The sequence below is a fragment of the Pollachius pollachius genome, assembly GCF_949987615.1.
Source record: "Pollachius pollachius genome assembly, chromosome: 5".
In the NCBI taxonomy this organism is placed as follows: Eukaryota; Metazoa; Chordata; class Actinopteri; order Gadiformes; family Gadidae; genus Pollachius; species Pollachius pollachius.
The window spans coordinates 20,034,447-20,061,924 of record NC_136938.1 but is presented as its reverse complement, the minus strand read 5'-3'; the positions used below and the strand labels follow the sequence as shown (position 1 = coordinate 20,061,924).

Sequence of the window (27,478 nt, the reverse complement as noted above, 5' to 3'; positions counted from 1 at the left end):
TTTCCTCTTGTTTCCTCTGCTCGCCTGACAAGCGCACTCCTGACACGCACACTCACACACGCACACACACAATCTCACAAAGAGAAACGTGGTGGACAGGCAGGAGCGGACCGCTGGGGGTATATGACACGCCCCCGGCCGCAGCAGTGCACCACTGTGGAACATACGTTTCCATATCTGACGGGACTGACTTAAGAGACGTTGCCAGGGTGAAATGGTACTCAGTATAGTTAATCTGGAGGTACATCCCCAATTGAAATAATACTACAAATGGTTTAAATGTTAGTTAAAGAGAGAAGATGTATGCCAGTAATAGTTCTAGTAATAGTAAAGGAAAACATAACGCAGATCAAAGAGTACAGATAGTACTATGATAATTAAAACCTCACTGGAGAGTTAGACATATCCCACTTCAAATAGGACTGAAGTCAAATATACAATGAGCTAGATCTATCGCGCTTCTGCAGCTTTTCAATCCTTTAAAGACTTGTCGGCGACACAAATTCTCCCCACTTCAAACACCCTCTGTATCTGTCAGGCGCCCCGGTCTTTAAGTCGGGGAGGATGTTCTACTCCGTTATCTGTTGTGGTGGCGGTGGTCAGGCTTTGCCCTCTCAGGCAAAGCCGGACCACGGGCCGGCCCCAAGGACAGGTTTCAAGAGCTCAGTGCTCATTTGGGAGCTTTGTCACCCTTCACCCTTCTGGCCGTGGGGCAGAGTCGAACCACGAACCTTCCCCCCCCCTCAACAGACATGTTCTTCACAGCCACACACACACTTGTCTCACCTACACACGTGTATCTGTCATTGCGATATTTGAACACAGCTCTCCGTTGTGGCACATACGCGTATATCTACATATACAGATAGTCCATTACACGTGTATTGTTTGCTGATAACGAAGCTGTTAAACCCTGGGAGCCCGACACTTAGTCATTAGGAAGCAGATAAGTATCTTCGGGGAGTGGAAAGGCCTGAAGCCCAGCGGTTAGGGGGGGGGAGTTAGCCGGGATGAGGACGACTGAGGGGGCAGGGAGTCGGGGCGGGGGGAATGGAATGGAGCTTTTTGGACCATCAGGTCTCAGATGTCACAGCAGATTCTTTCAGGGGGAAAATTACAGGGTTTTACTTCCAGAGCACTCGCAGAGACGCTCATGTTGCTCTGGTATTTTCCCCTCCATCCGTCGGGCCCCGGCCTCCGCCGCTGGGAAAAAAACGTGTGGCGGCGGCCATTGTCCGTCTCGCACACTCGACTCTGGAGATACTTCACTTCTCGCACTTTAAACGTCGCCCTCCGGGACTTTGTTTGTGGAGTGCCATTGGCAGCTCCTCGAGAGCGGCGTCGGCCCTCTTAAGCTCTGTAGAGTTTAGCGTGTTAGCGTTGGGGGGCTTTACGTGAGTGGCCCTCATTAACCTCCTCGCGTCTTTGTGCTGCGAGTTGGCACAGGGCCGCTCCCAAGATAAGCTTTGCTGCAGGAACTTTGTTGCTTTGTCCCGAATGCTCCCCGCTCTGCATTAGCCTAGCCACAATGATCGGCGTTACAAACCCTTGTGTGTAATGCAACTCCCACAACAGATTTATGTGCACGCTCGGCGGTGTTAAACAGACACACATGTAGATTGCACACATTAAGTCTTTGCACCCTCCATCCCTCCTTACATTGACCCAATGTGTGTGAGTACAGGAATGCTGGTCTGATACAGCACACATCATTTGCCACCCCTCCTTATTGCCACACAGTTTCCGCCATAAATAGATGTTCACACGCCCAATAGACACCTCCACAAAACCAACACAAAACAACACCGTCCCGTTCCCAATGGGCTTTCCCCATTTAGTGGCATGTTGGCAGGTTCCCCCCGCGCTGCCAGTGTGGGGAGAGAACTGAAGCATCTAATCCAATTTGCTACTCAACATGGCTCACTGTGAGGGAACAAAACCCGGGGACGGCCGTCTGTCCTGATACGTCCGTCATCGTCGCGGTCGTACCATCGGATGTCTTTTCGTTTGTTTGATATTCATTCTGTTGTTGTGTTGTTCTCATCCACCTTACCCCTCTTTCACCTACCTCTACCCCCCCCCCCGTCCTCTCCCCCTCACTCCAGAGGCTACATCTGCCTCCCGACCTGTCAGAGACCGTGAGCCGGGTGAGCAGGGTTGAGCTGGCAGGGGCGGCAGCCACGGGCACATCGTGTGGTTCTTCCGGCAACAAACACCTGGACTTCTAGAAACGCGCCCCGCACACACACACACACACACGCACACACACACAGAAACACACAAAAACCATCACCCTCACCGAGGGGGCCTGGAAAGCCGGGACAGGGGAGTGATGTCCTCTTTGTTGCCCGGACCAGGTTGTTTCCTCACCCACACGCTGTCAGCGGTAATAACCCCGCCAGTCGCTTCCCGACCTTCAACGTGCGCCCCGGCTTTAGCACAGGATAAATGTAAACGGCGGTGACGTTCCGCCGCTGCTCAGCGTACAATACATCACAGGTGGTTAGGGGGACATCTCTGCATTCAGCGTTGCCTGATGTGAAGACTGAGGAGGGCTATTTGTGTGGGCTTACTGGCGTGGGTAATTGACGTTTGTTTTGCTCCTTCTACGGCGGTGGTCGTGTGTCAATGGCGCTCTGCTAAACCGTGTCAAACTCCCCAGAGTCTCGCAAAATGCTACAATGTTTACCATTCTTGTGTTTAATAAAACAAATATGTATTAGTAATAAGTGATTTTGTTTTCGTCTTTTTTGAAATGGCTCCCGAATTTCTGTTTACTATTTCTGTTTAGTGTTTAGTCATTTTGGCATTGTCGTTAGATTAGTTTAGCCAAAGCTCCTGACTGAAGTAAGATGCATGTCATTAAGGAGCATGAAGGGGTAAGGCCTTTTTCACAAAGATGCCTTCAGGTTTACTGCTGACATTCCCTGTTAATTTATTTCAATAGTCACTTTCGATCAATTCAATCATTGGATCATTGACAGTCCCTGGCAAAGATGTTCATAATGAGGAGGGCTGTGTCACACTGGTTTTCAGAGATGCTTGTATCTATCTGTCCCTTTAACACGGGCCGTGACCTGAGAATGACGTTGCACCTCCACCGGGCTGAAGAGCCAGGCAGGAGAGCAGACAGAGGGGTTATATAGGAGAGCTGGATTTGGGATGCAGGCTTCACACCTCATCAAACATGTTTACTGGATGAGCTGCTGCACCATGACAAGCTGAAAAGAACAAATTAGGTCAAACAGTGACACAGGGAAACAAAACAGGAAAACCACGACACGTGGAACGAGTGTTGTGTTTTTGTACTTTCTTTAGTTTGGCTGCTAGTGTTGCTTTGAATGTGTTCTGCCGGTTATGAAGTGGCAGCGTTGGTTATCTTCTGCAGGACACACACGTGACACAGGACGTTGGGTTGTCTGACAGTTTTATGCTTGGTTAGGCGTTAGTGTGCATATAGTGTGTGTGTGTGCGTGTGTGTGTTCCTGTGTGCTGAGAGAGGGAGACAACATAGGCCAGTCCTCCTTTACAGATGACTACAAAAAGCGTATGATTAACCAGAATCTTAAGGGTACACCTAAAAGGTAGATGCATTTGGAACAGATCGAGTTCAGCATTTGTTCTTGTTGCCCTCGCTGTTTAATTTTTTTAAGGGAAACAATTTTGTGGAAAAGCGCTGTATCAGCAATGACTAAATATGTGAATTCAATTAAGTAAAGCTAATTATAATTAATAATTAACTGTGTGTACTTCTGCGTCTTGATACAACAGTTATAAACAGTGGAACAGTGGTCTGGAGAACATAGCACTGCAACATAAGGTCTCCTGACTCAATATGCTGAACAATGTACATTCATTGAGGGTATTGGTCACCAAAGGCCTTGACTAATCAGGGTACATTGTATTCTATGGATCAGCAATACACGTTTTAACTTTAAGAGTGTAGCAGGAGTCTATGGCGGTCAAGGGTTCCACCTCCAACTCAGAAGCCCGATTGTGGCTTCCCCCCTCCTTGCTTATTATCTCCTGCAAGGAAACAAGTTGGGGGAGAGCAGTGAAAGGTCAGGGGGGGGGCTGATGAATAAGTGGAAGAAACAGGCCAACGGCAGGAAGACATTGTCCTCAGAGGAAAAACAAGGACTGTTTAGCTCAACTGTGGGGTCAATAATAAGCATAAACAAGAGGCAACGGTGGTTATTGGTTACTCCACCCTTTGCTGATATATTATGTTTTTTGTTATGATGCTGTATTTCACAGTGCTCTCATTTATCGTTGATAAGTTCAAATAAAAAATGTGTAAGGTCTGAATGTGTCCCATTTTTAGTCTCTCAACTGTCAATCGGCCGACTACATTGGGGAAATGTGTTTGGTTCAAAGCCATGTGCTGATGTATCTTTGCTCCTTTTCAGGCCTTCCGCTGCCTTGTATTAGTCCCCTGCAAACTCTCCATGTGAATAGGGCTTGTACATCAGTTTGCATCATGGGTATTATTATGGTGATACTCCGCCGTATTGAGAGGACTCAAGAGAGTCCTCTCAATATGGCGGAGTATGACGTAAACCCCACTACTATGATAATGACGTTGTTTGGAATGAATGAGGTCATGTAATGAATTGTTCATATTTAAAACAATAAAAGGCATTCTTTATTATTCCTGTTGAGTCGGTCTGATTAATTGCCCCTTTTCTTTTTAAACTGATTCTTTCCATCCATTATTACAAATTTAAGCAGTAATATGTTATTAATATGTCATACTTCATAATTACCTTTTCATACCTGTCAAATATATATGTTAATGCAATTGACATGCAGAGAAATAATGGAGGCTAGACCATAAACAATTATTTAAAAAAAAAAATCCTGCACCTGCACACTGTGTAACCACGAGAGTGACTGCAGTTAGATTTTTCTAATCATATCTCTGAATGTAAAACTAAACTGTGTTTCCCCCATATGCTCCTGTGTATTTGTGGATTTTAGGCATTATATCCAAACTATGCAATATGCACTACTTGTTACAAAAATGTGAAATTACTTTTTGCTGGAACTTGTCCCCCTTGATATAATTTAAGACTGGATGCATGTCTTTCCATTATCTCCTGAAACTTTAGGTCATTTGCAGCCACTAATTGCTGTCTTTCCTTCATATTGAATCTATCTCTGCTTCACTCTGCACTCTCTCCCTCTCTTGCCCTCAGTAATTATTAATTCTCTCTCTCTCTCTCTCTCTCTCCCTCTCTCTCTCTCTCTCTCTCTCTCACTCTCTCTGGGGAATAGCTTTGCCTGTTCTCTTCGCTGTGTCCTCAAAACTCCATTCAGGGTAAAATCAATAGAGAATTTGCTCAGACCACTAAAAAGTTTCCTCTCAAAATTCTGATTAACCTTCAAAGCGAAAGATTTGTGGATGAGGGGGTTTGAAATATCGAATGTAATGTCCATCCAGAATTAATCAATTTAACCTTTTTTTGTACGGCAAGGCTCAGGCAATTGGTCAGTTCAAATCTAGACATATTTATCAACACTGTTACACCACCCTCTCACACTCACTTGATTCTCTCACGCTCCCTCATTCACACATGCACTCAAATTCATATAGACACACATAGACCCTCCCTGCTGTGGCAGCAAGTGAGGCAAAATAACACTCCACAACCCAATCACTTCTCTGGCTCACTATACACCACTGTCTACTTTATTCTACTTCCCCCCCCCCCCCCCCCCTTTGCTCTGCTCCCTCCTCCCACTCCTCCTCCTGGTTGGCTCGGTTTCTCTTTCTCTTTTCGGGCCATCGTAACTCCACTGAAACAAGGGCTGTGGATGCTGAATTGCGTTGACCTTTCCCATTGTGGCTTGTTGTTGCCGTGTGTGGTCTCTGTGTGGAGATGGGTTAGGCTCTAGAACAAGAGAGGGTTGTTGTTGTTTTGGAAAAGAAATAAAGGCTTTTGGTGGGGGATTCAAAGTCTTGTTTGTTTGTGTCAGCGGTGTCTTGTCCTGGCATTGTACGCACAAGATTTGTTTTCTTAGCTTTTGCATCAATTAGGAATCTATTCAACCATAATGTGGTTAGGATTTACACCTCGGAGAAGCACAGGAACCAGTCGAATAAGCTTTCTTTAAGACACAATTTTTACTGTACAAAATGTTTTATAGTTTTCACAAAATACATTTAGAAAGCTCCATTTTAAATAAAATTGAATTGAAATATCCAAGAGACAGCGTGTGTTTTTTATCTCTAGACGTAGCATTGCTCAGACATAGACCCAGTGTACGCGTCAATGTTCTACGCACGCACACACACACACACACACACACACACACACACAGAAATGAAAGATGCAGAACTCAGAGAGAGCATGACAGACAATGCTAGAAAAAACCCTTCCCATGGTCTTCAGGTATAAATAGGGACCGCCGCTTCACAGTGCAGTCCAACCAACGCCAAGCCAGTGTAATTGAACAGAACTCGTTTACAAAATGCTGCAACACAAGACTAATATTCTCCTCTTTCAAATAAAAAGAAAAAAACAAAAAATAAGCATTGTTTACGCGATGAAATACAAAGGCTTTGGTCTGTTTTACAATCAACAATGATTAAATCTGATATGTACTTGTAAACGACTGCCAAACACTTATGTTTTAACTTTGTCAAGCAATGTAATCATAATTATAGGAATTAAATATTTCTAGTCGCACAAATCTTTTGACCATAGGACACTATAATACAACTATACCTAAGAGACAATTGTACCTGACCCTAAAGAAATGTATTATATGATGCATGAGACATTTATAGAATATTCTCAGGGATATAAATGAAATCAACTTTTATTGGAGAGGAATCCTTCGGGAAGGATCCCCAGGGAAGACACGTACTTTACATTTTGACATAAACAAACTGGGTTATATCCAAAACGCAGTCTACCATATACAGACTACAGGCGTTCCCCACCCCTGCCTCCAACAGGAACTGTTCTTTGCTGTCCTCTAAGAGCCGGTCGAACCACCAAAGCAGGGCTCTTAGCAGGGGGGCCCCTTCGTACGCACGTCACAGCGCCGTTGCGGGCCCCCGATGATTGGCATCCATGTCAAATTAGCCCGCGTACGCCCCAAGGCTCGGGTCAACAGTTTGTTTTTGGACCATGGTATTCGCACCAGCACCACAGCCTCAGTGGCGGAACAGAGTTTGAACTTTCTTTGCTAAGATCCATACGGCAGAAATAAAACAAATAAATAGTTTTTAGTTTTTTTTTAGTTTAGTTTTTTCATTTGTTTTTTTTTTTTTCATTTCGTTTTTTTTTTGTCGGTTTTTAACACAATAAGAGCCTTCCCTCCAGCTTCCCCTCTAAAATGATATGCAACAGCATCCAAGACCATGCAAAGTCTGGTACAAAGTCTCGATATAAGCAGTTTTTTTTTTAAGATAGTCACGGCAGAGTCTCAGGCGCTCTTTTCGGCAGCGAACCCAAGACCAAAATAAGGTTGGCTAGACGTCCATCTAGTATCAGTACTTGATCTTGCTTGTTGTTTTTTTTCTCATATTAACATACAAATGGCCATTTACAAACACACCAGAAGAGAGAAAAAAAAAGGGGGGGGGGGGGGGGAAACATTGACTGAAGTTTTTTGAAATAGAAAAAAAAATGGAAAACATAAATTTTTTGTTCCATAAAAATGTAACAACGGGCACTTTACAGAGGTCCATTTCTCTCTTCCTTGTTGTTTCTCCCATCGTTGTGCACGTCCCTCCATCGCGTCGCAGCGGTGGGGGGCCGCCAGGACAGCCGCACCGTCCCCCGACCGGAGACCAACGACAAAACAAGGCCCAGCTTTCCAAAGTTTCTCTCCCAAAGTCTCCTCCTCCTCATATCCACTGTCTCTCTCTCCTCACATCGTTGGCAGTTCTCTTGTGTATGAGTGAGGAACATATTCTGGAGGGCGATGATGGAGCTGGGGGGGTTGGGGCTGGGGGGTAGTAGGGGTTGGGGTTTTGGGGGGGGGGGGGGGGATGCGTTGGGGGCTTGTTACAGGGCAAAGTAGCTCTTCTCTCTACTGTAGTCTTGACCAATACTGAGACATGTCAGGTTCGCCCCCTGGGACCTGCACAGGGACAGACACTCCAGGAGAGATGAGTCCTGCAAAGGGAGAGAGACCGGGAGGGAATGACATCAGTGAAAAAGGTGGAAGTCAACAGTGGTCCAATTTGAGTGTGCTGTGTGGATGGCCGTGCTGCGGCCTTGTGGAGCAGGGCCCGCTGTAGCCTTCGGCCTTGTAACAAGAAGGGCCGGCTAATGGATGGCAGAGCCGGCAGAGACTGTAATGAGTCACAATGTTCCGCGGATGGTTACGCAGTAATACGCCAGTGAGCTCGATAAATTGGGGCTACGGCGATGGCATTTAAACGGAGGCAGTACAACAGCAAATGAATCAAATTAATTAGCTATTAAGCACAGAGGAAATTCGGCTACGCATGATTAACTCTTCGAGACTATAACCAGTATGTATGGCCCTCGGTAACAGCATTCTAATGGGGTGAAACTAAACTATTGGCTTGAATAGTTGGAGTGACATGATGGCTTTTGGTTGGAAATTAATTTGTTTCAATTATGCATCTGGGGGTAAGAAACTGCAATGTGAAGATATGGATCCAGAAGAATAAGGAGATGTTTGAATGGAGATAAATATGGACAAGAGTTGCTATAAAACATAATGAATGGGTATGGTTATTTAAAGGTAGCCAGTTTACGTTTAACTATGTAGTACCCCTGAATTAAAGGAAAGGTGGCAGACGTTTTACCAGGATGTATACTTTTTATGGTAACTTTTGCTTTGTCATTTGTAAAGTGTGTTGGTAAACAAACTTTTCTGCCTACCTGTTGAGGTGGTACCAGAAGATGTCATTGATTGGCTGTTCATATGTGCCTGCATATGAGGGGGCGTGTATGTTTCGTAGCTCCGCCCATTCACAGGCGGACTTGTAGGCAGCATGCAGGAATAAGAGGAGGTCTGGCTGGGCTATAGGTGGGGAGAGAATGGGACGTTAGCTTTGCCAACCATCGTTCAGCTCAGTACATCTGTGCCGTATATATAAGCCTTGAGAGACACTGATGTCAATCAGTGGCGTCAGATTCTAAATGATTACGTTTATTGTAATTGTGTGAGGAGGGATATTTTTATTTAGTTGAGAAAGAATTATAGGAAATAATAATAAACATCATAAATCCAGAGTTGTTTTTTCCTCAATGTATCTCCATTTGACCAGGACACTAAAATATGCTAATTGGAGTTGAAGTCTAGTCATTATATAGACATGTTAAATAGAGAGAAGCGTGAAGACCATTTTACGGCGGATGGTTACTTACTTGCATAGGTAGGTTGTTGGACATGGTGAAGCTCGGCATGGGAGGCAGCGCACTGTAGGTGTTCGTGAGTGCTGTGTCAGGTCTACCCAGCATTGACCCCGAAGTGAAAGACACTAAGGATAGGGGATTAAAACGTGGTTACCATAAAATAGAACCAAACATGCTTCAGGGGAATGGACCGCTTCATTAGCGCTAAGTAATGCGCGCGGGTGATGGCTCTTTTGACAGCTCCCGTGAGTTATGACAGATTTGTGGCTTCGGTGATTGACGTTTAAGCTTCACTTTTACTACTGCGGTTTTGCCGTCGCTGCTCATTTGCTGAACTCAGTTATAAAACGCAGCACACGTTATAAAATCAAATATCAATATAAAAATGACTGTAGGCTCGTCATAAAAATGGAATCAAGTCACAATAATGACACCTATAGGTGTGCAATAGAATAAATAAAATAATGTACAATTTAAGAAATAAAAAAATATTTTGTATAGGCCTAGGCTTTTACATAGGCTATTTATAAAGGCCTGAAATAAATCATAGGCCTATATATGACGAGCTAAGTTCAAGGAACAGTGCTGAAGGGTTAGGGTTTAAAAAAAAAACCTGGAGGGGGCCCTACCTGGCGTGGCGGGCTGCGGGATGGCCTGGTAGACGCTGGTGCTGAAGCTGCTGCTGATCGGGATGTGACTGGAGGAGTTGTTGGCCTGGCGACGCTGATTCCGGAGCTTCTCCTCTCGCCTCCACTTTGCTCTCCTGTTTGAGAACCATACCTGCGGAAAAATTTAGCGCTCAGTCGGACATCCTTCACACACTTTGCCATGAGTTTGCAAGGTGGATTGAGATTTATTTATTTATTTATGTTTAGAGTAGATGTGCATGTCCATCGTAGGCCTAAACTCACTTGTATTCTTGCTTCGGGCAGGTCGATTTTCGCTGCTAGTCTCTCTCTCGCAAAAACATCCGGATAATGAGTTCGTTCAAATTCTGTAAATTGAACGAACAACAAACGGTGTCAGTGAAACTACAGTGGAAAGGACACAGGCCTGAAAGCTTAAATATAAACACTGCCAAGCCGGGCGCTAATGGCCTGGAGAGCCTCACGGATGTCTGGGATGAATGAATTGCATATTCACTGAGTGGTGTTTAAAGGGGGTATGGCATTCCGACCTTTTTCCAGCGCTTCGATCTGCTCCTGGGTGAAGGACGTGCGGTTCCTCTGTAACTTCCTTTTCAACTGGAGTCGCATCTGCGTCTCGTCCGAATCCTCTCCGTTGGAGCTGATGGAGTTCGTGTTTTCCCCTGCACCGTCCTGTTGTTGGCAACCGTCTGCAACAGAGCAACGAAAGCCGGACGTTAGACACGAGGCAGGGCATCACTGGGCCTCATCAATGTGTTCATAAAGGATTTATGGTGAATCAGCGCACGAATGAACAGCTGGACGCATGGGTGATAGGAATAAACACAGAATGTAATAAATAAATGAAATGCCTCAATAAATAAACACATAACTAATAACACAGTTCGTTAAAAGAAAAACGTTTGGTTTAGGGTTTTTTTAATAAAAGGTCAACATCTTCAGGCTAATTACCCGGATTAACAAGTGTATGGTTGGTTAACACCAAATCTGGAGCGATTAGGCCTACTGAGATTAGATAAAAAGATAATAGGCCTACAGGCAGCAAGGCACTTTGTCTAAAAACAAATACCTATAGGTCCCATTCAAAGAGCCAGGCTGCTATGAGCTGTTTATAAAATATTGTGGGAAACACAGAAAGGTTGCACCAATTTATCGTCTCCCCCCCAAAACAATGCCTTATGTCCTCAATGGCTTAAGAGAAACGTGACAATATGCGGACGGCCCCTTTTCACCGCCTATGAAATGTATTAAAACCCCAAACTCTCTGGCCCTTTTTTATTTTAAAGCACACCCAACGCTTCAATGGTCGTCCCCCCATATGGGCGGCGGTACAGCCATTGAGTTGACCACCAACTTGTGAATAGTAGAAGACGCTTTTCACAATGATACAATGCCGTTATAGGAGTAAGGGAAACCATTAAACTATGGACACAGCGAGGGACGACCAGCGAAACCTTTCGCGGGGCCGTAATATATGGGAGGGGGCACTATTGGAGCGGATGACAAAAGGATTCTCTCTCTCTTGAGGCGCGCAGGGCTATAGTGCTCCTGCATTGTGTTGCGCGGGGATCCCAGTCAACAGGACTTTTGAGTCTAGTGTGTTAACCCTTATCCACTACCATCATTAATCACGTCCCCCGGCCGGCGACATGCCAGTCAGGATTTTTGTCTTCAATTGGAAACAAATGAGTGAGGAGAGAGCATGCAAGGCCCCTGAACAACCCAAATAAGGCCAATCTATTCACTGCTCCTGGTTGTGCGCGGTAGGGCCCTGAAGGCCCTTCAGTTTTTACAGGGCGAGGCTTATCGACTAATGTCTGTCTTGTTGTTGGACATCATTATCACGCCGAGAAGCTAATGCGAAATTAAGCAGGGCTGTGCGTGCTCGTGCGCGCATGTTTTGATGCAATAATTTGACAGATTGTTTTTTGGGAGTGTTTCTGTGGAAACCCCAGGAACAGGTTGGGTTTAATGTAGCTTTAAAATGTCTAGGAGTGGATAGATCTTGGGATTTGGAGATCATTAACTATCGTTGTTATCCAGTCCATGTGGGATTTTTCGACTGAAAGAAGCCCAGGCCTTTGCATGTTAAGGAACATTACCAGGCGCATCGGGATAGTTTTTGCAGGCCTAATTTATTCAACTAAAATCACTATATTCTATCCTCACCAGAATATGGGGGAGAAATAAAAATGCTTGGCAAAGAAGAAATGTTTGGATATAGCAAGCCCCATTTGAGAATATGTGAATGTTAATACTTGCTTTACATCTTTGCTGCTGAATATTTTCGGCAGTATTTCCTCTATAGCCTGTGAGCAGGCTATTTGTTTCTTCACTACGGATAATCCATAAAAAGGAGTGAATGTGCAGCCTATTATCTGTCTGCCAGACCCACTGACGCTCGGTTGGGATTTGTTTTCTTTATAAAAGCGCTGGGAAATAAACTCATTCTTTAGTATCACGATGTCTCGGTCAGTGAGGCGGAAAAGCGGCAAAAGAGATACCGAACCAATTGCGGCACCTTTCAGCTGCAGAGACCAGATCAAAACACTCTTGAGAAACCGCTTAAACTGAAAGAGAAAGTGAGAAACTAAATCCTATAGACGGGATTTAGTGCTATATAGCCGACCCAGGCAAAAGAGAAAGAGATAAAAGACAAAATCGGAGAGTTTTTATTCGCCCCACTCTCGATAGAGTTGTCAATGGGGCCCCGTCATTCTCTATGTAACCATTATATATGGTTACTTAGTTCTTGTCAGATGGACAACATATTTTCGTTGCCCCAGAACAACAGTTTCCTCTAATTGCAGATGAATTTAAGACAAAACGATTGTATTATTAATTGTATTATTATTAGGCCTATTATTATTAATTTTATTATTATTAGGCCTATTATTATTATTATTATTATTATTATTATTATTATTATTATTATTATTATTGTCAATGTTTGCTTATAATAGCAAGTATATACAAAAAAGTATCATATATATTTATGTGTGTATTCGATTATTATTTTTACCTGCTATATGCACAAAAACGAAAGCAAACATCGAAATTGGTTTAAAATTATAATAACGTTACCACAACTAATAATAATAATAAAAATAATAATAATAATAATAATCATTATTATAATATTCATAATAATAACTAATAATCATTTGTATTCTTTATGTTGTTCTAATTACTATCAGTGTTTAATTAGGATTATTGTAATGGCTGCAGACAATCAATTGAATAATCACAACACAGAAAAGTAGAAATCGTTCCCCTGCTTGCCTTGATCCATGAAATGGCCCTAAAACGTACAGGTGCCATTGCAAGAACCACATAACTCTGCTTGTACGAGGCCTGCATGGCAACGAAAGGAAAAAAAAAAAAACAAACACTGAACTTTCTGCAGTGTATGTACTGTCTCTCTTCCATGCTCATGCATGTTGCCATAACGCGAGACAAAGCCCTCCCTAATGAGCAATTACACACACCGCAAACTGTTCCCATAACCCATCATTGCGTGTGAAGGGAAACATTCCTTTGTGCTGGGGATCCCAGCACAAAGCCCCAGCAGCCTCGTCCCTCGTCAGAGGTCCAGGATGAACCAGGATGGACGGACACCTCTGCTCAAAGCGCCGGCTGCTGTCACGCACATCCCTGTTTGGGACAGTGCGGCCCTTTCAGACCGCCCAGGCATACTGCCTCTCCTTCCATTGACTCGTCCTGCTCCAGCTCGGAGCGTTAATGGGCCAGGCTGCCGGGAGACTACGCACCTCGCCAGGACGGAAAGGGGGTCGAGAACCGCCCGATATGGTCGGTGAGAGAATGGGGTCGCACTACGGATAAACTGTATGACAACACACAGTCTGACCGTACACGTTAGCACAGAGCCCATGTTGACCTTTTGATTGCATAATGTGGATGGTGAACATGCAATGTGCATGAGAGAATACCATTGTATTATTAGTTGAGACATATGGCGATAGCCTTAGAGGGAACTTAGCCAATGTTGTTTTCAACTGGCATACGAATGCACTGAACTCAGTTACATCAGAGAACTTATGAAGCCCCCTCTGGTTCTCATACCGCCCCGCAGTACCGGAACCACTGTGTGTGTGTTTGTGTGTTTGAGTCCAGTCTGCCATGCGTGCATAGCTGTGTGTGGCTATGCACCCTTGCGGCCCACCCTACCCCCCCCCCCCCCCCCCCCCAGCCCTCCCGTCTCCCCTCTGGGATAGGGATGCTCACCTGGGTTGGGCTGTCCTGGCACCGACGTTCCGGGGTACCAGCCTGGCCGGGTCCCCCAAGTTCCTGTCTGACCGTTGAGCATCCTCAGCTTGTCATACATGCCATCTGCACCCATCTGTTGCTTCTCACTAGCCAGGTTGCGTAGCACTCTGTTTATCGACGAGACCTGTGAATGGCCAATGGTACAGTCTTATTGAAGTGAAAGGGAAAGTGAGGGATCACTGGGGGCATCTGGGGTTGTGGCTTGTATAGGTGCAGGCGCCCAGGAAAATAACAGACAGGTAGAGCGGGATACACCTGTATGTGGTTGTGTGTGTGTGTGTGTGTGTGTGTGTGTGTGTGTGTGCCTGTGTGTGTGTGTGTGTGTGCGCGTGCCATGGTGGGTGTGTGTGTGTGTGTGCGTGTGTCTGTGTGTGTGTGTGTGTGCGCGTGCCATTGTGTGTGTGTGTGTGTGTGTGTGTGTGTGTGTGTGTACGTGCGTGCCATTGTGGGTGTGTGTGTGTGTGTGTGTGTGTGTGTGTGTGTGTGTGTGTGCGCGCGCATTGGTGCATAGTTGTGTGCGTGTGTACATGTGTGTGTACTGTCAAAATCAAAGGAAATGCTTAACATAAATATGCTGAACATTTTGTCAATTGCAATTTTGGTAAGTTGTGGGATACTATCATGCAGGGCTATCCTTACAAATGACAGACAGTCCATGACGAAATGGTTAGCTGATCATCTTTCCAACAGCTGCATATGAGAAGTCATTCCATGTAAATAATTAAATCATGCAACACATTTTACAGTGATATACTCACACTTGGTATGTTATCGTTGGTGCAGACTCCCTCTGACAGAAGTCTGTCACGGATCTCCCACGCGAAGATAGACGGACACTCCCGCTTGTACTGCGCAATTTTACCGACCACCTCTGGAGTGGCTACCCTAGGCTTGCTACCGCCTATTGCTCTCGGTCGTATGGAGCCAGTTTCATAGTATCTGCCCAGAATCTTGCTCACACAACCGTTGGACACCTAAATAGGAAACAAAAGACACAATTCACATACATTATTTAGGACAATTTGCGAAAAAAATATAATGTCGTCAAACAATTATAAGCTTACGTTTTCATTGTCCAGCACTTGGACTTTTGCACCATCATGGGTCTATAAACACAGAAAATATGCCTTGATTGGTATATTAGGCACCCTACTGCAGACCGGCTCTTCTTATAAGAGCAGGTGGACTTTTAAGCCAACCATATTTTTGGTCTTAACATTATGTGTCAAAATGCGTAGGCCCATTTTATTATAAGGCTCTATTACGCCTCTTTTTAAGAACAGTAATACTTTAATAAAAAAGGTGTACAATACTTTACCGAATACTGAACCTTTACATGAAGCAATTGTCGTACATAATATGCACAATTTAACGAATGTTTTTTAAAAAGTGCAATGACAAAGAAAACAAATCCATGTATTTTTATTTTTTTTTAAACAACGAAGTAAATGCAGAGTGCCCAAGTCACCTGCAGAATCCTGGAGATATCACACGGCCGCGCGCCACTGTGAGCGAGTTCCACTATTTTCTGCCTGGTGGAGTCCGGTAGCGGTCTACCGTTAACGAACACACCGCCCAGCTGGTTCACGCCAGAGTGACCTACATGAAGAAAAATGCATTGCAGTCAAATCACCGTTTCCAAAAGAAAGAAAAAATAACAAGAACATTTTCATCATTTTATTATTTTATCAAATATTAAATAATGAAGAGGGATTAAGTTATTAAAATAAAGTTAAGGATGCAACATAAACCGGCTAATAGGGTTAAAGTTAGTGACCTATGTATAAATGTCCTACTATATTTTGTGCTAACATAATAAATCGGACTATGTATATTTTTTTGTTGGCCTATTAGTAGGCTAATAAATAACAGATACCGAGTTTTTTCCCGCTCAGTGCAACCTTACTCAGGACACAACACAGCGCAGTAATTGAATAACACATGCATAACATTGACCCAAACATCTCCATTCAACTAATGAAATCAACCATTTGAGACGCTATCTACCCCTTCGGTCAAGCAGCATGCGATGTCTATACCAACAACATTTACCAAAAAAAAGTCCAAAACCCTTCAAATTGTTATTATTCGTAGCCAACCTTGATAGTCTCATTCAACGCAACATCTCCGAAGACGAACAAACTCCCAAAAACAACAACCTGAAACAAGCATCAGCCACCACGACCTAGGCTATCCCTATCCAAAAACCTAACCAAAGCCTCCGTTCTGTAATTATCTATTTAAAATACCGATATAAAGTCAAGTTAAACCGCCGTTTCGTTCTGCAAAGCATATAAAAGTGCATGAATAAGCGCGCAAACCTGAAGCGATAAGGGAACGAGGAGTCCCCGGAGTGGCTGAGCTGCGCTCCGTGTCTCGTCTCCCTTCCCCTGCACAGCCGCCCGCTGCATTGACTCCGGGAGCACAGGCTCCTTAGCAATAAATAAGCTCCGAATATAGAAGAGGGGGGAAATATGATGAGCCTGCCTGACATTTGTCTTTAAAATAAAGCTAGCTGCACGTCAAGTTTGAGCTTAATTTCTGGGAATAGGCGGAAGTCGCCTCGGATCATGCATGGAAGGCTCATTGCGAAGATCAGTTGGAGCACTTGTGGCAGGCATGTCACTTTATGACGCCGCTCTGCTTTTCAACATCGCATCGTCACGACAAATAGTAGCATGATAAAACGACCCTTTCTGTCTGCATTTGGATATCACTCAGACACAATTGGACGCTACTCGTTTACCCTTGGAGGGAGGCTTGGTTTTAAGGTGGCCAGGGGCTACGCGCGGTCACGGGAACGAGGGCGCGCCTGGGCTCTGAACATATTAAAACTGACATGTCGTTTTTTTTCCCCCTCTTGTTTGTTATTTGACAACAAATGCTCATAGCCACCACAACCCTGTTGTGTGAATCGGTAGGCAGTCCTTTCTTGGGAATTTTATTATGAAATGGTTGTGTTTTGCATAGAATGCAGATTGCATTTGTTTCTATCATCCTAAACAACATGCGCACTTTAATTAAAATCTGTTCAAAGAAATTACGCATCTCTTTGGCCACAAAGTGTAATAATCCTCCAAACTGAATCTAATTAATAGTAAATCCATTATCATCCCTCTTGCTTTTTGGTAATTCCAGGATTAAGTGGAATTAATAGAGCTCTTACGCTGGAATTGGCCTAGCAGCATTAAACAGACATGCTCCACGGGTCTCCCCGTGTTGCTCTATCAGCCCTGATTTATCCCTATCATATAAATCCGCTGATCGATAAAACCGTCAGATAAGGACATTACATGGAAATCAAACTATCCGAAGGTTAAGACTTAATCATGGCCCAATTCCCTCAAGCGCCGGCAGTCGATCTCGCCCGCTGGCGCTGATTATGCGCCTTGTATTCTATTGCAAGTCAACTAATAGGAAAACATATGGTGTCAATTTGGACGCTCCCCACCATATACACCCAGGAGTTATTAACACAAAAGCCACCAAGGCCGCCGCGACCTTTAGACAACCCAAAGGGCCGGGCCCAATGATATCTCCTCGGCAATTCGCACCAGACATCACACGCCGAGCCAGGGGAGCATCCCATTAACATCAATCCGAAGCAAAGCAGGAGCTCGGGGTATTGTCCTCAGCTTTGATAAGGCACTATCACCCCCCCAATAAAGCAGAGCCGCCACCCAATCAGCCCCAGTCAGTCATGATTGGGTCGACGCCTGACAATACGAGCTCTGTGTATTTTGGGGTCGAGGAGACACCGTAATTAGACTCATAAGGAGACATTCATCCATTCATGTGTTAGCAGTTTACACTTTATACTGTATTTTAAAAAAACATTTAATAATCATGGCACTCAGAGATATAGCTACAACAACACAAATGCATCATCATAGAGGCTAATCGTCATGTGTTCTCACACTGAATTCAAAACATATGGTTTCAGACTATAATGCGCACAGGTTACATCACAGACACGTCATCAAGGTGAGGAGAATAATAGGAGGAAGTCATTCCACACACCTTCATCACAGATGTCATACACCTCTTGTCCAGCAGCAAGAGAAAAAATGTTTTATGTTCATCATTTGTTTCAATTTTCAGTTTATGCCAAGTCAATATCACAAGTCAAAATCGTATGTGCCATTTCAAACATGTAGTATTGTATTTAAAAATGATAACAAAATCAAAGCAAAAAAGCAAATGTATCTAATGTGTGTGTGTTTTTTTAAGTGTTTTCTGTGACAACACACCCACGACAACAGCCTCATTATGAGGAGGCCTGTACCAAGTGGGTTGCGGTGCTGTGTGTACGCCAAACAGGCAGGGCTATTGCTTTGATATGAACATGTTCTTTTCAGGTGAACTAGTCTGTGTCTATAAAATAATACTGGCTAATCTACATAAGGCATTATTGCTAGCCCTCATGTTTCATGCAGGCCCCTCTATCCGGTTAATCTCGTATGCAGCCTGGAAGCGAGCTCTGGCGCTAATGCAGACGGCTGTGCAATTATTTAATACCAACTCAAGCAGAAAGAAAATATCTCCCTTTCAGCCCCACTCCCTGTGCTCTCGCTCCCCGCCTCCCCCCTCCTCTCCGTCTCTACGTTGAACAGAACGACATATGATTAACTTGTTCAAAAAATAACTAGCGTACCTGTCATTGTCATGAATAAATTAACGCCAATAAAACCGACCATTAACCACATACCTGCCATTATCTAAATATATAAAAACCTACGTATGAATATAGAAGTTTTCCTGTAAAAAACATGTTCCATATCAGTGATTGATGTTAACCACCAGATGCATAATGTCAGTGGGTGTTGCTTCCATGCAGTTACATTAGAATTAGCGGTTTGAAAGGAATGATTGATGGCAAAAGAATGGTGTAAATGTAAAAAATAACTTACTGTTCTGCATCATTGAGGCAACGCCAGACTCCCACGTGGCTTGGTTGTGGTATTCTGAACGTCACAAGGAAATAAATGAGGTTTGTTAGCATCAAAAGGTAAACATTAGGATAGGCTGTATGTGTTTTTCGGAGGGGGGGAGGGGCTTTTATGTATTTATTTATTTTGGATTGTTTTGTTGCCGAATAAAAACACAACATCGTTGTTTTTTGGTTAATTTTGAATTCCATTGGATTTTGTCGGAGGGTCTGTTTTTTTTTGTTTTGTTTTTTCAATTGAACAATATTAAATCCTTATTGGGTGTATATATTTTAGTATTAAACTTGCCTGGACAAAGAGTTGACAATTTAGTCAAGCATCTGCCGTTAACTTAATGTTTCCCTAAAGGACAAAGCAAAACAATGTATTAGTGGAGGCACATCCACTGTGTGCCTATACATCTGCACCACGCGGCCCCTGGAATTATGCTCTACCTTCCTATTGAACTAATAAATCCAATAATTAGCCACTAACGCGGAACAAGTTTTAATTATTGCTGTGAGCCTGTTTTGTTGCGTGCAATTGCGTTCAATGCTACATTGTTAGGCCTAAAACAGAGTTGCTGCAACCTGTTATAGTGTTTGACTTTTTTTTTTCGTTTGTAAATATATGGCTATTTTTTTTATATTTCTTATTTTTGTTGTAGGTGTTTTGGCAACGCTTCGGGGTCATTGTTTAGTTTAACCATTCGTCACAGCAACAGCATGCATGTTCAGCTTATAATATCTTATTTCCCAGGCTCTGGTCGTGGAGGGTGTACAGTGACACACGCTGCAGAGCCCACTGCTCTACTCTGTAAAAGTGTAAAGCAGAAGGGGGTAGAAAGTGGCGCACAAAGCTCGCCGAATCCCAACAATGCGCCCTTTTTTGCTGCGCTACTCGCACCCGGGGCGAGGACTCTGCCTCCACGGCTAGCAACACAGCTTCCTACTAAACGTACCAACAAGTTCAAAATACAAAGAGCCGAAGGCATGCAGCCACCCCCTCGGGGATCGGACCCACAGCCTCGCCTCCACACCTCAGTGTCACCACTGACGACCGTGACCTCGCGGCTTGCGCGTGAATGTGTTTTTTTTTGTTGGCCTTCCTTTTTAGAAATAAAAAGTAATTTCTTGTTATAAATATTTGGTAGTTATATTGTGTTGCTAGTGCAGGTTGTTAGGGGGGTGTAAACGACACAAGAGCCCAGTAGGGCGCTCAATTGGGAAAAGACAAACGCAATAAAGAGGCCATTGAATAGGACTGCTAAAAAGGGGGCCAGTGAGGGAAACGTCTGAACTTTCATTTTCTCCTTCGACGCTAAGTTTGGTTGGGTACCGAGACGCGCACTACTGACGTTTAATAGACTATATCTCAGAGACCCCACGGTGAGACAAACCATCGCATTTGAAGTTCAGCGCGTTAATTAATTATAACAGCAATAGTGTGTGTGTGTGTGTGTGTGTGTGTGTGTGTGTGTGTGTGTGTGTGTGTGTGTGTGTGTGTGTGTGTGTGTGTGTGTGTGTGTGCGTGTGTGTGTGTGTGTGTGTGTGTGTGTGTGTGTGTGTGTGTGTGTGTGCGCGCGCGCGCGCGCGTGTTGTGTGTGTGCATACATTAATCAAATGCGGATTCCTTCACATTGGACGAAAGAGGTAAGCCTACATTAGCCTATTTGGCATCAGCAATGAAAGAATCCATTTGGACCGATTGTAATGTGAAATATTAGGTATAACCGAGTTCCACGGGTAGAGTTGAGGCCCTTCTGCAGCGCATAGGCTACCGGTGAGTTTAAGACCACGTTTGGCATTTTGTTTCTCGTAAGGTCTGGTGGTTAATCATTTATTTGACGTCGTAATCTTTAACGTTGTTGTTGTTATTGAGATTCGTTTAATATCGAATCTGCATTTCTTTTGTGTGAGTAACAATAAAGTCTCAGCACACCATTTCAACGCTGGCTGTTTGATTCCGTGGTCATAATATTGGAGAAGGGATGATCCTAGTCTCAGCTCTTGAGCAGCACCAGTAACTTCACACGGGCTCAGATATTATTTAATTTGGAACATTTGCACGCTATATAGGCTGCTCGTCAACGAGAACATGAAGGCCTATTTTTTACAAAAATCTCCCTACTTCTAAATGTAGCCTATAATACAATTAAAAACGATATGTAATATTATAATAATATTAATTTTAGGCCTTTACCATTAGCCTTCTGTTTTGGTTGACTTAGTCATTGCAGTCGGTCCTATAATTGCTAAATTGTTCTCCTTTTTTTATATATTTTTAAAAATTGTATGTTTTGTCTCGGCCTAATCATTGTTTTTTTTAAAGTTGCCGAACAACGTTGCCCAACGATAACCTATATTAACCCATGGTAAATTCACTTTTTATTGTAATAATGTAATTGCACATGACTATTATCGATATACAGCCTAGTTAAGGGCCTGTACAGCATAGCCGCATAAATTAAATTGACATGAGACGAAAGACTGAAATTGCCTTAAAACCACAACCTAGATTTCGATGTATCTTAATGATTTTTTCCATAAAAGCTAAAAATTATATTTAATAATAAAAACATGGATGATTCTTTTTGAGAAGGCGCTTGAGTGACTCGCCTGTGGGAATCAGACTGACACTTTCTCTCAACGGGTCATTGCGCCCCATTCGCCACGATGATCACTGTCCCGGCCTAATGCGTCGTCTTACTCTAGCCGTCAGAAGTAAACGGTACAATATCCGTACGCCAAAACGCAACCACACACACCAAAAAAAGACCAAAGAAAACGCATAGCGACGCTGAGGGCTGTTCGTTCCTTGACATCATGGCTGCAAACCCCACGATAACAAAACAGCCACCGCGTCTCAGTGCTGCTATGTTCAAATCCCATTTGCCCATAGTTAGAACACAAATAATAAAACTCCTGATTTGGTTGCTACTGGCCTACCCCCGCTTTTTTAGCCCTAGTACATAATACTCGTAATAATTTGCATTGCAGCCTATGTATACTGCTCCGTTCTACGGATGCTGTGATAAAGCAACGGCAAACAAACTTTTTTTCTGAGATGGTCTTACCTTTTTGTGGCATACTGCGACGTGTTTTCCAACTCCTTAGCGAATAAAGCTATTAGTTCTCCAAGCAGAAAGGTGCGAGTGTGGATCGGTCTCGTTCGGAAGTTTATGGGAAGAAAAATAGTTTCCAGCGGTGCTCCGCGGAGATGGAAGGGGTATCCCTGCGAGGGAGACAGAGATTGACAGTGAACTCAGATGTCAGGACCACGGAGTTGTGCACTCGAGAATGTGCACTCGCGTGTGAGTGGGCGAGCGAGCGAATGAGAGAGCGAGGCAGTGTGTGTGAGAGAGAGAGAGAGAGAGAGAGAGAGAGAGAGAGAGAGAGAGAGCGAGAGAGAGGGAGAGGGAGGGAGAGTGGTAGAAGGAGGAGGAGGGTGGGGGTAAGAGAATGAACACACCTATGCTGATTGGTGACGGAACAAGTGTATTAATATATGTGTTCCTGGTCTGCTCTCTGTGTGTGTGTGTGTGTGTGTGTGTGTGTGTGTGTGTGTGTGTGTGTGTGTGTGTGTGTGTGTGTGTGTGTGTGTGTGTGTGTGTGTGTGTGTGTGTGTGTGTGTGCCTCACTGCAGCCCCCCTCCACCACCACTCTTCACTGGCCCATTAGCACGACCCGACCCCTGTCATCATTCCCCATATAAACACTTCCCCCTACCTCGGCCAGGGCGGGAAACAGGGCCGAACCAGGGGGAGAGAGAGGGAGAAAGAGAGAAAAAAAGGGGAGGGGGTCTCGTCTTCCAAGCCACTAATCAGCCCACGCATGCAAATACCCTTCGTTCAGTTGCTGAATATTGCCCTATGCAAAGCAACTGCCTCGGAAATGCCCGTTTGATGGAAAGGCTCCATTCTCTGTGGGCTGAATTGGGTCCGCGCTAGGAGTCTCACACACGTTTCTGCTGAAACTTGGGGGAAAGCACGAGGCTAGACGGGATAGACCTACTTAAGAAAGGCACTTTTAACTGTTAAAAGTCTTAAGCCATGCGCCAGATACAGTTAAATATGTCCCATTCAATAATAAGCATTTTCAAGAATTTTCATTTTCAATTGTGTCTTATATTTAAGATCCTAAATTATCTGCTATTAAACTCCAATGATGAGTTTTCGTTAGAGCTTACACGTTTTTGAAATGTATACCTTTCCTCTTTTGACACGTGGTGCTTAATTGATTATCAATTCTTATTTCGTGAAGAGTAAATAATGTCTACCTTTTTCACTCTAGCCCTTAAGTAGGCTGTAGGGTCATGAAGGGCCTTCTTACATCAAGTGCACTTGATAGATGAGTGGCTCACTCGCACTTTAATAACAATGCGCCCTTTCCCCACGTGCTTTTGTTGACTGTTTTGGATATCACCTTGGGTGAACAGGCGGACCCCCGTGTCAACAGCGTGCGCGTGCACGATCCCCCAGCGTGCACGACGAGCCGTGTTCAAGCAGGGCTCAGCGTTGCTTTTATGAGCACATTGGCGAGGCACGTCGACGACGTCACTCGTATGACCTGACAGCAAATAGCACGCGTAAACAGAGTAGAGCAAATGACCATGTGTAACCATGACCACACGCTCCCGAACCGCTCCGGTTGAATGATGAGCTATTAATGCACACCTCAGCGCACCCAAAAAGCAAAGGCCTTGTTGTGGGTCCGTGTTTGAATATCCTCCTCCTCTGTGGAGGAGGAGGAGGAGGAGCGCCGGGTATAGCACCAGCCCGAGGACGGAGGAACCCCGTCGGTCCTGTTTCAAAGAACCAGCGCTGACAGAAAGAAAGGGAGGAAAACGAGCTGTATGAATCTGGGGCCAAACTAAAGCAAAAAAAAGAAGGGGTACATAACGGGGACACGAAGGGGAGAGAGCAAGCAGGGGGAGGGTCGGGGAACCCGAAGGCTCTCTCCCCTCTTTTTTTCCTCTTTTTTTTTTTTAGGTGGGGTAGGCTACATGAAATGAAGTCATGGAGGCCTACACTTGACTCTTTTTGACATGTGAAAAAGTAGGAGAAGTCAGAGCTCATCAATAAACCACTTCGGAGGTGAAAGAGGGCTCCCTAACAACCATTGCATTCCTGACTACGGGTTCAATGAGTAGACAAACGACGCTGCCAGGGAGAGGGGAGAGGGAGGAGGAGGAGGAGCGGGGACTGCGAGGCCTGAATGGGCCCCAGTGAGATAATGAGCCGAGGGGACCGGCTCAAACTGTCCCCCAGAGTCCCGCGGTGAGGAAGAACACTCCAGCCAATACTTTCTACCAACAGCCCGTAAACTAAACGAGCAAATTCATCTGTTTCTACTCCTGCATTGTCTCCAGTCATTTAGACTGGTGGCTTGGCGAGGTTTACGCTCAATGTGTCGTGGCCTGTCAAATAATGCAGACTGCAGGGGGGCAGATAACTACTTGTAGAAAGTACCGCCACACTATTAGGGCTACGTATGGAAATGGGGTGTGCGTGGTGTTACATTCAACGAGGGCTCTACTTTCTTCAAATATTGTCCTGCAGCATTGTTATTAACGATTATAACTACATGGGAGATTAAAAAAGTAGAACGATTTAAAAGTTTTTGTTTTTTTGGTTTCTTTTTTGTATGTGGTGAAATAATATTTTTTTAAGTGTAAATATTGGCTATTGTGTTCCCTTCAACATAACTTTTCTAGATCTCTAGACAACTTAAACCACTGTCGTTTCCTCTGGCTAATGGGGATAACTAAAAGCTCCACACTAGCATGTGGCCATGCATATGCATTGATTAGAATGCAGGTTTACTTCCTGCAAACGCTCTCCTGCAGCTTAAACTCATTAGGCTACTCGTTCAGATTGTACTGCCACCCACTTGTTACATTTTACAACTGAGAAACTTCACACAGCTAAATGATGCGCCCAGAGAATGCTTCCCCGATGGGTGTGTCGAGTAGTTTTCTTTGGAAAACAATACATCCAATAGATTATTGATGTCCTTAGTTAAGATGTAAATCCGCTCTGAGAACTAATTCGTTGTCTCATTTTCGCATGAATTCTGCTTTTCTTCACTCGTCCCTGCAGGCCAAGTGGAAGTGTTTTAATGGACCACCATATACGGTGGACTCCAATGAGATGGCAGAAGGGGAAAACTATGTGTATGTGTTATTCTATTAAAAGGTCCGTGTAGTTTGGATGGCGTGTCCCAGCTGAAACGCACAGGGTAAAGTCAGAAAGCAATTAGACCCAATTCGGATTAGCGACAACTAATGTCACAGGTCCTGAAAAGAAGCCCTAATCTTGTAGCTATTTCCCCTGAGGCAGAATGGGTCTTTTTTTTTTCTTTTTCTTTGCTTTAGTCCTATAACAACTAGAAAAACAATCGGACGTGGTTTTCCACGTTAAAGGGGACGAGAACATAAACAATGAAAGATGTTGGCACTGGGTTCACTTGATTTATCCAAATTAAAAGGACATCCAATGGGAGCGGTGGGGGCGGGGCGAGCTTTATCATCTATAGTAATTATATAATAATGGGCAAAGAACAACAGTCATCCATTACAGGGGTCGTTTCTCCGTTTTTGTTTTTTTTACAACCCCAATATTGTATAGTCGTTTGTAGCTCTATGCTAAAGAAATCAATAGTGGGCTATAGCATTGAATTCATTGGACATGGATAATCATATGTGCAACAAATATGCTAATGTTCTACTTATTCCACTAATATTCATACTCCTATTCAACATGACAACACATAAAGGCAAACAAACAATGCCACTGCACGACTATCACCAATGTAGTATTATTCGTGTTATTCTATTTGAATAACACGTAGACTAATTATTAACATATAGTATTTTATCCTAAGAATTATTTTCATGTGTATAAATAGGCTTGCATATATTATTATTGATTAATATACGTTCATATAATTTGGCCTACATATTATTTTGCTGTCATGAGTATACTATGTCAACAAAATACATGATCGAGGTAGTTATTTAAAAAAATAATAGTCAACATTGCATCCTCGTCCAAATTTGTTTAGCCTATTGTGTGCTGTCGTTGGATTTTTTGTTGAATAGTCGACTGATAATGATAATAATAATAATAATAATAATAATAATAATAATAATAATAATAATAATAATATAAAATAGGCCTAATTACACACTTATATTGTTACAATGTTAGTTGACCTATAAAAGGCTACCGTTTCTGCATCACATTTATTTGGAGTAATATCCACTGGCAACCGACACTCATTTACAAACATTGTGTATGCTAAATAAAAAAGTATAAACAACATTCAATCTACATTTTTTTAAAATATGTTCAAAATGATCGAAATATTAAGTAGAGCCCTCTAATGTTACAGAACAATAGTTCATTGAACTATGTACGTTTAAATTGTTTGCTGATTATTTGGGTATCTGGTGAACGAGCCCGAGAAATAAGTGAGAAGTGAAACTCAGAGAGCTCAGAAGCCCTCTTCTGGCCGGATGCTGCTGTAGTCGTCAGGCGTCGCCTTCTGTCAAAACGCTGCTTGGCCAGCGTGACAGGGGCCAACGCTGTACCACAACATAACCCTCTCAAAGATACACAATTATCCTTACATTGTCTATTGAGAAGATTACTACCGATGAGGATACTAGCCTACCTTTACTTTAGTCACGCGTTATTGGAGCATCCAGGGATTGCTGCTACTTTTTTATTAAAGTATATTATCAGCCTATAATTAATCAAAATATTAAAGGACTTGTAACATAGGCCTATCAAATATAAGTTTAAATTGCCAAATGTGCTTATGTTGCCTGAATGACTACTTTTTGGGTTTTAATTTAATGACAGCCTGTACACTAAAGAAGATTTACCGATTTGTAATACTCATTCCCATTACATTTAATGTCAATGGCATAGCCTACTGTGCGTCCTTGTGTTATTACATTGAATTAGTCCACCGATGATTGCTATATATTTTTCTAACACACAGAGTTTAACGCAGGTCCCATCCATCCACTGTACTCATATATCCACGCGCGTGTAGCCTTTGCGTTCGTCTCACAGGCGCACTTTGAGGAGCGACGTGCGCGCGATACCTCCGCTAATTACACGCCAAGCGAATCTTTGATAGATGACAACAAAAAAAAGTCAGCTTACGCTTCCCATGCTGTGCATTGTGGGCTAGTAACAGTAACATGAAACCATCCTAACATCCTTTTCACTGACCATGCATGTAGGAGCCTTATAACC

At 43.6% G+C, this 27,478-nt stretch overlaps 2 protein-coding genes across 3 annotated transcripts in view; one reads left to right on the top strand and one right to left on the bottom strand.

Annotated features, from left to right (window-relative positions):
* The window catches only part of elp4 (elongator acetyltransferase complex subunit 4), a 51,832-nt gene extending 49,158 nt beyond the window's left edge, over positions 1 to 2,674 (top strand). Inside the window, exon 10 of the mRNA XM_079737410.1 lies at positions 2,106 to 2,674. Coding sequence (XP_079593536.1) covers positions 2,106 to 2,228 — 123 coding nt within the window. The 3' untranslated portion in view covers positions 2,229 to 2,674. The remainder of the gene's footprint in view (positions 1 to 2,105) is intronic.
* A 5,372-nt stretch (positions 2,675 to 8,046) lies between these two features.
* pax6b (paired box 6b) lies at positions 8,047 to 22,298 on the bottom strand (the record flags this gene model as incomplete). 2 transcript variants are annotated; one of them, XM_079736096.1, is made up of 12 exons in its annotated part: positions 8,047 to 8,132; positions 8,871 to 9,012; positions 9,360 to 9,472; positions 9,977 to 10,127; positions 10,259 to 10,341; positions 10,525 to 10,683; positions 14,240 to 14,405; positions 15,040 to 15,255; positions 15,346 to 15,387; positions 15,750 to 15,880; positions 19,192 to 19,245; positions 22,286 to 22,298. In XM_079736096.1, the coding sequence occupies 12 exons, from the start codon at positions 22,296 to 22,298 to the stop codon at positions 8,047 to 8,049; spliced, it is 1,356 nt and encodes a 451-aa protein (XP_079592222.1). The 2 variants fall into 2 exon arrangements, with proteins under 2 accessions (XP_079592222.1, XP_079592223.1); XM_079736097.1 differs by lacking the exons at positions 15,346 to 15,387; positions 19,192 to 19,245; positions 22,286 to 22,298 and having other exon boundaries at positions 15,241 to 15,255; positions 15,750 to 15,878.
* Between the last annotated feature and the right edge of the window lie 5,180 nt (positions 22,299 to 27,478).